This window comes from Anas acuta, chromosome 2, assembly GCF_963932015.1.
Source record: "Anas acuta chromosome 2, bAnaAcu1.1, whole genome shotgun sequence".
Lineage (NCBI taxonomy): Eukaryota > Metazoa > Chordata > Aves > Anseriformes > Anatidae > Anas > Anas acuta.
Window position 1 is genome coordinate 62,884,807 of NC_088980.1, and position 9,538 is coordinate 62,894,344.

The 9,538-nt window shown below is 46.5% G+C and overlaps 1 protein-coding gene across 2 annotated transcripts in view; it reads left to right on the forward strand.

The window, feature by feature from the left end:
• EEPD1 (endonuclease/exonuclease/phosphatase family domain containing 1) overlaps positions 1-969 on the forward strand; it is a 61,711-nt gene extending 60,742 nt beyond the window's left edge. For both annotated transcript variants that reach the window (XM_068670431.1, XM_068670433.1), the window contains 2 exons: positions 63-257; positions 467-969. In XM_068670431.1, the coding sequence (XP_068526532.1) occupies positions 63-257; positions 467-666 (395 nt within the window). In that variant the 3' untranslated portion in view covers positions 667-969. The remainder of the gene's footprint in view (positions 1-62; positions 258-466) is intronic.
• The last annotated feature ends 8,569 nt before the right edge of the window (positions 970-9,538 follow it).

The window sequence follows — 9,538 nt, forward strand, 5'->3', positions numbered from 1 at the left end:
GGAGCGGATATCCAGTACTTCCTTACATTTATTTTTTTCTTTCCATTTTTCTTGTTTTCCAGGAGAAAAAGACGTGATCATCCTGGGAGATTTTAACCAGGCTCCCGACAGCAGTGACCATGACATACTGAGGAAAGAGAAGTTCCATCACTTGGTCCCTTCAGGTACCTTCACCAATATCAGCACAAAGAACCCCCAAGGATCCAAGTCACTGGACAATATCTGGATCAGCCGCAGCTTGAAAAAGGTTTTCACAGGTAGAGTTTCTGCTTAGGTGTCATAAACCTGTGTGTGGTTAGCGGTGCGTGGCGAATGTGGGGGCTGTAGTGACTTCCTACGGCTGCTGGTGAGGCTGCCTTCAATTACTGGGCATGCTGAATAGTTCTTTTGCAAGCTTGTGGAAATGTTTAAATCCAGGCATCCCTTCCACATTAATCTTGTTTCTCTGCAATTCTTTTTCATGCAGGCCACTGGGCTGTTGTGCGGGAAGGTCTCACAAACCCATGGATCCCTGATAACTGGTCCTGGGGCGGGGTGGCTTCGGACCACTGCCCTGTGTTAGCTGAATTTTACATGGAAAAGGACTGGAACAGGAAGGAGGTGACACGGAATGGAAATGGGGTGACTCTTGAGCGCAACGACTTGAACACTAAGCACGAACGATGATATGAACCAGGGGGTGTCTCCTGGTCCCCGAGGAGCAGTCCGTATATCTGTTTGCTTGAGACTTAGCTGCAGAGCAGAGCTGCCTCCCCCTCTCCCTCCTTCCCATCATCCTCCCCGCGTCAAGAAAACATCAGCACTTGACTTTGATGGCTGTCGCTCTCTGTCCCTCACGGACAGTTTTTGGGACAGTTACTGTCTCATGGCAGTAGAGCAATCTGTAACTTTTTATGGGCACACAATGGACATTGCCTGGAGATCTGGATGAGAACTGTACAGAAAATAAAGTGTACTTTTAATACTGTATGGGATCTTTGCTAAACTGCAGTGAAACAGGGCTTTGCTGCCATGGTGTGTGTGATGGTTACTTTTCTTTGCTGCCTTGTAAATTGAGGGGAGTAGCAGAGGCCACAAAAAGAAAGACACTAAATTCTTGGCAATTCCTAAGTGAAGCTCAGCACTTGCAAAAACTGCTGAAGGGAAGGGGGCCAGGTCCCTACATGAGCAGAAGGACCTGAGTAGTCCCTCATGCCCAGAGAAGCGCCATTCCTCCTAAGCCCAGTGCGGGCGTGGACACCTCTCATCCTTCCCTTCCTCTCCCTGCTTCTGAGCAGGGTGCATTTTGTCCTAGAAGGGCTTCACAGAGCTCAGCTTTGGCTTTTAGTTTAATGTTCAGCATTCAGTGATATTTTTTCCTGCATGTTAGCTGTCAGGAGCTGGTAAAGCACTGACTCATCCCTTTGTAGGACCTGGTTCACTTCTCTACCTGTCAGCACTCAAGGCAGTGCCCTTTGCTTTGGTTCCTGTTGGGGATCTCACAGGAACAGCCCTGGTCCTCTGGCCACTGGCATAGCAATCAAAGCAAGCTTCTAGAGCAAGGAGGGAGGATCAAAGAGGTAGGTGTGCTGCACCCACCTCTGCCCATCAGTTCTGCTGGGAGCCTTGTTTTCAATTTCTGCTTCTGGAAGAACAGGCAGTTCTGCATCCCTCTCCTAAGCTCATAAGCCTGTTTCAGGCACCATTAAAAGGAGTCTGAATATGGCATATGATCATCATACGTAGAGCAGGGATGATGTCTGCTTCCAACGTGGGGTTCTCCTATGCAGTTTTGTTTCTGTGCATGTCCTGAGCAGGGAGGAGGACTTTGGTCAACAAGCTGCCATGTAGTGCCTGGGAAGGAGCATCAAATTAACCAAGTACAAAAAACTCGTGAAGTAGCAATTAATAGAAAGTGACCTAGAGGGGAGAAACTTATAAGGACTGGAAAAAGCAATTCAGCACCTACAAAAGCAATACATTGCGTGTGAAAGGCACAGAGCTGCCCGCTAACCCAGCGCGTTCTGCTCCAGAGTCCGGTTTGACCACGCAGCATATTTTAATGCTGAGTGAAAAGAAAAGCTCTCTGACATGACTTACTGTGCTATAAAGGGAAAAATACTCCTGACAGCAATGCCAAACCAAGGAGATGCTATAACTGAGGGTGTTACAGCAAAACAATGTAATATTCTCATAGCATCTTTGTGAGTTTAACTTTCCGAAAGACCGTCTAATTTCAGGCAGCAACAACTCACATGCAAACACATGTGGCTGAATATTTCAGATGGTGTTTCTTACTGTATATGCCAAACTAAAACTGAAGCAGGGTGGGATAGCCTAGGTACGACTCTGCTCTGCAATTGGTTTTAACTATGGGCTAATAGCCCTGCATGCTGCGAGAACCTCATTTGAGTACAGGCAAGGAGAAGGAAGCTCTTTGCCACAGATCCAGCTGGCAGCTGGATTCTTCTGAGTTTGCTTGGGGAAGAGACATTTTTTTTCTCTCTCGTCTCAGCCTCACATCACAGCAAAAATCCTGCTGGATTGTTTAAGGTTAGAGAGAAGATAATCGAACAGATCAGAGAAGCCAGGTCGGGTAAATTGGCTCTGAACGGCAAACAGGTTACTGCAGGAAACAGTGGCTTGGGGTCCTGTAGCAATCTGCTACCATTAGGTTTCAGGCAAAGCAATAAATGTGCTGTTAGGAAAGAGGCATATTGTCTGCCTCCTGACCGCCTGCCAGGGCGCAATTGCACATTGTGCAGAAGGTGAAATTGTAGTTCATGTTTCCACAAACACATCCTTGTTCTTAAGGCACTGTGCACATGCTCACACCACAGTAGAGGGAGGTTTCATTGACATTTCAAGTGATTCAGTGGATGACTAAGAGTTCAGAGCATCAGAAAAAATGTACCTTCACTTTCTCAGCACTCCCTGTTGAAAATGGGAGATGCAAGCATTTGTCCCAAATCATTAAAAAAGGCAGCGAGAGAGCTGGGTTCCAGCTTTGGTTCTGGCTTCTTGCTACTGCTTTGTCCTCTTCCAGCAGACGTAATTTTGCTGTTTCCCCTTACTTTGATCCAAGTAGCTCTCCTGGAACACTGCAAAGTATAGGTTAGGGTGCAATGGAGTTACCATAGTCCCATGGTCAAATGAACACCACAGGAGGTGTGTGGCAGTAAAATCCCCGAGAATGTGCTCCCTCTCGCGCATCTTGAAGCTGTTATCTGTGGGCTGTGGTAGGTGGGTAATGTCTGCTGCCCGCTGGGAGCACAGGTGACCTCTGCACCCACCTGGGTGTAATTTGGCTTGAGGAAAATTTCATCCTGTGTTTGTTGCTACCTGTGAGACCCTCGTGCTTTCTGGATATTACCACACTGGAAGGCTGCTATGGCTTCACAGCTATGGAAATAAAACTTGAAAGGCCCGGATCCCCTTTAATCTGCTGCAGGTGTGAAGGAAGAGCAAGATGGATCCTACAGAGCATGGGGAGGAGGACAGGGGAGTCTGGTACCTGCTGGTGGAGCCCTCCCTCATGTGGAGGGTCACTGCGAGGTATGCACCTGGTTAGTTCATGGTGGGGAGCAGCACTGCCTGACTGTTTTCATAGCTTCACTTTTTTTGTTATTTTTTTTTTTTTTTTTTAAAAAAAAAGAGCTTGCTTTGCTTTTTGTCTCCAATCTTCTTGCAGGATGGTAAGGTTATTGTGAGACTCTTTCCCTCTTGGGTTTTGGAGGTCCCCAAAAGCATTTGTTGTATTGTGGCGGCTCAAAAACTGAAGCAGTGGCTGGTGTCCTCCTGCTTCTACCGGCAACTGTGACTCTGGAGGCAATCTTGAGTAGCAATTTTATGTTAACATTCTTAATAGCAGAGGCAATGCTAGCCCAGATCTCTGTGGCTTTATTCTCCTTGCAGTGCTGAGGGAAGCAGCAACAAGGGAGATGGTGCAAAGAGAAACAGGGAGACTTGCAAAAGACCTGTTGTAGCCATGGCCTAAAACACAATCTGCACCTACGTGCTTTGAGCTCCTCTCCCTGGGGTTATGTTTGAGGTTGAATCATGTGTCTATAGACTGTTTAGGTACAGCTTTATTTTTCTGAAGCATAGTCACTTCTGCAAGGCAAGTCAGCTCACTTGTGCATGATGAAGGGTGTTGGAGCCCTTCCCTGCCTGCTGGAGGTGAAATTTGGCTGCTTCTTACAGCTCCTCTCTTCTCCTGACCATGTGCCAGCTCCAGATTTTCCCTGGCTTCTAAAATACTCACAGCCAATTATTTTCCTTTCTTGTTTGCTCTGACCTGATTACTTCAGGGCAAAGCCTCTGCCTTGTTCTGTGGGATTACACAATTAAGCATATTTATTCAGCAAGTGTTAGTTTGGTCTTACGGCTTTGCAGTGTTAAACTAAACAGGGATGTAAATTTTTGGAAAAAGGAGTTGTGATACATGAGGGATGTTTTGGGGAGCTCTAAGGAGCAAACACAAATAACTGTCCTGGAAATGAATTTCCAAGAGCCTGGTGGTGACAGCAGTGGGCTGAATATATCCAGGTTCAGCAAAGGTGTGAGCTTGATCAAACAAGGTTAACAGCGTGGGTCTTGGCGCTAAGCCCTCGCAGAAATTAGTGATCAGCATCCTTTAAAGGACAGAAAATGGTTCAGCCACCAGCCACGCAGGCTCTTGGCCTTCTGAGCTTTCATACTTTTATATAGAGTTTCTATGCAGCTAAAACTTCTTGCTCTACCTCTTGGTACTGATACAGTTTGGAAGTGAGGAAACTGGAGAAGTCAGGGCTCATTCGCATGTTCTTGGGTCATCGTTCCCCTTCCTCTTAAGGATGCTTTAAGAGGCAGTAAGTCTTAACAGCTTATAAATTTGCAGTTAGTGACAATCTGTGTTGTGTCGGGGAACGGCAGGCTTACCCTCATGAGCTGTTGTTACAGACCTCCCGTAGCTCCCTGCAAGGTGTTGGCTGCTGCCAATTCCCGCTTTGGTTGCGGGTGGTGTCAGGAGGCTCAACCCCATGATTAGGTGCCTCTCGTGGAAGGCCACACATTGTAGGGTAGTATGTAATATAAAGACATGTGCACATTCAAGTGGATTTGCCTGGTTATAAGATGAGGTTTGTTTGTTTTTTAGGGTTTTAAGCTTTAAGTCCTTTTTACCTTCCTATCTGGAAGCAAAATAGCTTCCATGTGACATCAGAGTAACTAAAAGGATTTACTCCAGAGTGCTCATGGGTTAAAGGTACTTTTAGGAAATAAGTTGCTGGGTCATTCTTTGGCCTGTCCTTCTGGCCATCTCGTAACCCCGCATGCTGAGATGTTCCCAGTCTGAGGGGCATCCCAGGGTGTCTCCTTATCAGCTGTGTGAAAGCACAGGCCTTGTTTAATAGGAAAATAGGGTGGAATGTGCACAGACCAGAACTGCAGTGTTGCACAAACTTTGTGTGAGGAGATAACACAATGTGCACCAGCTCTCAGAGCAAGTTCCCACCAGTTTTTAGGCAGTGGCCTTCAAGGAAATTTTTCCTTCTCCAGATCACAGCTCCGGACCTCCATCATCTTGCACACTGGCAGACAACAGGTGCTGCTATGCAGCGGGATAGTTATTCTGCATCCCTTTTGTCTTACTGCTTGAGCACTTCTTGGGCATCTGGTCTGTGGGAACTTTAACCTGATTCTTTTCACTGTAGGAATGTTACTCATTTTCCTGAATAATGAATAACTCCGAATGAACAGCTTCTGAGCAGGATGTTTCCCCAGCTTGTTACTGGTTTCCTCAAAGGGACTTCCCCTGGGACAGTCAGGGACTCAGGAAGAAGCCTGATAGGGTTGGGGGCAGGAGGGAATGTGTGAGAAATCCCAAATGCATGGGGACCAGGGAACTGGTGGGGGTTCACCGAAGTACTGTATGTCTAGGACATAGCTGCAATGCAGAGGGCCCTAAGGAGAAGGGTGGGGAGATGTCTGAGCAAAGGTGCTGGGAGGTGAGGGAGTGTGGGGCTGTGAGAGGAGCTGGGAAAGGAGGAGGGATGGCGAGCAGGTGGAGAGGTGAAGCACAGCTGGGTGCTTTTCCTTGTGGTCCTGTGCAGCTGGTGAGATATATTGCCAGAACCTGGAAAAGCTGCTTTTCTGGGAGCTGCAGAGCTTCCAGAGACAAAATAAAGGGGGCCTCTGTTTGGAAATATTGGGTGGGAAGCGGCAGAGGCTGAGTCATAGAGCAAGTATGGATTTTTCTGGTGGGTGGAAGCTACTTGTCTGGTTTTCTAGGCTTGGGGATGGATGATGTGGTAGTGAACAGTTTTGTGAGATAAAAAGGAAGGTGAAGGACTGGGATATTAAATTAAGGCAGCCTGAAGAATAAGTACTAGAGACAAAGACAAAATCCATGGAGAAGAAATAACCAAGTAAGGTGGAGGAGACAGCCTGGCCTGTCTCGTTTGGTATATGGCATGAGATAAAAGTAGGGCCTAATGTATCCATGAGAACCTTCAAGCACAACTCGGGACTGCTGTGCTAGGACCTCTGCCACTATAATAGCTGTGCAAGGGGGCTGCTGCTTGTACGTGTGCTCTGGTTCTCCTCTGAAGCCCCACAGCACTGCACAAGCCACTTGAGACATGTCCCCTCTGCAGGGCCTCCTTCCACCCTGCCCTGCCACACACAAGGAGCGGCGTGGCCTGGGCCTGTTCCTGCACCTCCAGCCCTGCTCCTCACACCATCGAGTCTGCTCTTAGCCTCTCCAGCCCTTGTTGTGCTACCACCAGGAGCAGGGTTCAGGCAGCAGAGTCCAGCCCCAAGTGATGTTTCTCAAAACTGTGCCAGAAAGCCTTCATGTGCAGCTTGGGATGTCCAGGTAGCTGTAAAGTGATGCTGCCCAAAGAGATTAACGCTACAGTACTCTAATCTGTCATTCTTTCATTTAGTTTTATTTGTAAAACTTGTATAAAAATTCCTTGAAAACAGGTCTGGTGAAGCAGGGTGGCCTTCCCAAAGTTGGTCATGTTTCTGTATAGGAACAACACAGAAGTAGTGAGACGTTCGTACAGCAAAGCAACTGGACCAGACAGCTACAAAAGGCACAGTCACATCACTGACATCACGAAACTTGGTAGTGACACAAGCTCACATGCACTGCCATCCAAAAACTTTATTACAGAACTTCGGTACCATAAGGTAGTAACCAGGCTATTCACAGTGTGGAGGGGAGGAAATTCAGGAAAACTTACAAAAGCTCTGCTTCAAAATTTGAAATACTTACAAAGGAGGAAGGACAAATCTGACAAAACAGAAGCTGGCAGGTTTTTCATCTACAGCTACAGTAATATCTTTATAGTGACCACTTCCAGACAAACCTTGCACTAGGCAAATCTATTTCTAGAATAACGGAGAACAGAAGTAGTTTGACAACTTTGGGGAAAATGAGACAAGTTTGGTAGTAAAGCAGAAAGGCCTGCGCTAGCATTTAGGGCTCCAGGGCAGTGGAAGAGGGTGCTGGAGGAAGGGCGGTGGGCATGGTATCCTGCGGCAAAGCAGGGTGGCAACATGGCCTCCTGGTTCCAGGGACCTGGGACAGCAAATATCTGTAGTTCATAGCACACAAGTACTGGGGTAAGGGACAAAGCACTTGGTGTAGAAGTAAACGGAGGAAGGAAATTCTCCATAGTAAGAAAATACCTATTCAAAACCGTCTTTTTTGTAAAGGCCTGGCCCTCTTATGTACCCTTGGATCTGCAAAGTGAGCCCAAATCTTTGTAGCTCAAATGATCTCTGTGTGATTTACTCCGAAGATGGCTTTTGACTGTGGTCTTTGACTTGACCTCAGCCACATCTGGCTTTCTTTCTACTCCCAGCAAAGAGCCCAGATCTGAATCCAGATACCACGGGTGCAGGACTGCAAGTTGCCCCCATCGGGCTGTCTGCCCGGTCCAGTTCTAAAACAAGGCTCTGCAGGCAAAGCTACAAGTGACCAAACTAGACAGTCTGAGGGGGAGAAAAATTGATTTTATTTCAGCATACAGAGGCTGAAAGGCTTTTAGATTGTGAACAACATCGACAACACAAAATTAAGGCTGCTGTGCAGAGTTCTCGGTCCTTGCCTTGAAAGTAACCAAATCTAGTAAATTTATGCTTGTTGAGTGCATCTTATTTTTTGAAGCTGTCAGCCAGCTGCTGCATGCACACTGCAATACTAGCTAAAAGGCAGTTGGTTTCGTGGCATTACTCAAAAACCTTCGGACCCCTTAGCCAACTGAGAACTTTTCCTCCTGGATTTTAGTATTTTCCTGTCATGAAACATGTTCTCAGGATTTTGCTGTCATGGCTGTTAATATCCTGGGTGTAAAATAAGGCTGGGGAAGGTGGGAGGGTTATTCCTTCTTTTCCATTCAAGGATAAATGGGGAAGAGAGGGACACCAGGGCTCAAATCCATGCAAGGTGGCATAGAGAGAACATTGGCTCCATCTACTTGCCTCCTCCAATGCTGGGCCTGTTACCTGTGGGCCAAGGAAGTAGGGGAAGAAACAACAGAGGCTCCATCAAGTCCACCCCCTGTTCTCACCCAGGCTCTTGTACCATAGCAGCTTCCCAAGAGTTCAGATATATCCCAGTAAAATACTACCTACTAAAACTAAACCCTTTGTGTCAAAGTACTTCCAGGTGCAAAACTCAATTTGCCTTGACAATGCCATAATACTATGGATTCAGGAAACGTAGTCTATGTAGTAAGATTTCCTACATCACGTAAGCTGATTATCGTTTGACTAGCCATTCCTTACAGTAATGTGCTCTCTGTACACATGTCTGGATGTAGCACCAGCAGTTAAAACAGGTAAGTTTGCTTAAAGTGGTGTAGCGCTTCTGTGGGAACACAGGAACAGGGCACTTGTGAGTTGTTTTTTTCTCCCCATGTCTCATTTCTGCATTGAGCTCTGTGAGCTCAAGCTTTCTGCAGTTTGGAGGCCTGATGCTGCTCAGTGACTTGATCCTCTCTAGGCTCAAGTGACCTGCAGAAGAAGTGGGTGTTGCTTGCTGTGCTGACTTATGTTCCTGTATTCCCAAATTTATTTATAACAAAAGTCACAAAATCCCAGTTCTGCCCAAGCCTCCTCCCAAAATGCTACCGTACTGAACTCACTAGCCATGCTATACTTATCCTCAAAGCAGGATGACCCTTTCCAGAATTCGACTTCTTGAAACACGTACGGTACAAATAAAGATGCAGAACTGTAACAAACTGGTGGGATAAAGATGCTAACTTTGCTACCTGTTTACAGGTAGCTGCTTTTTGCTACCTGTTATCAAAGCAGTGATACCTTTTTTCTTTTAATGTTAAATCTCCTAGTAAAAAATCCAACCTTTATAGCTTTTAATCAGAGCTTTCATCCTATTGCACAAAGACCTGCTTCTGTGCACCATGATTGTTTCTTTACTTTTTGTTGCTGTTGTTGCAGTGATGACCAAATAGGAAAGAGTTGTGCAGTGATGTAGCAAGATCTACAACAGTGCAATCAGCATGAGCTGTGAAAGCTGACTGAAGACAGAGCGTATATGAATAGA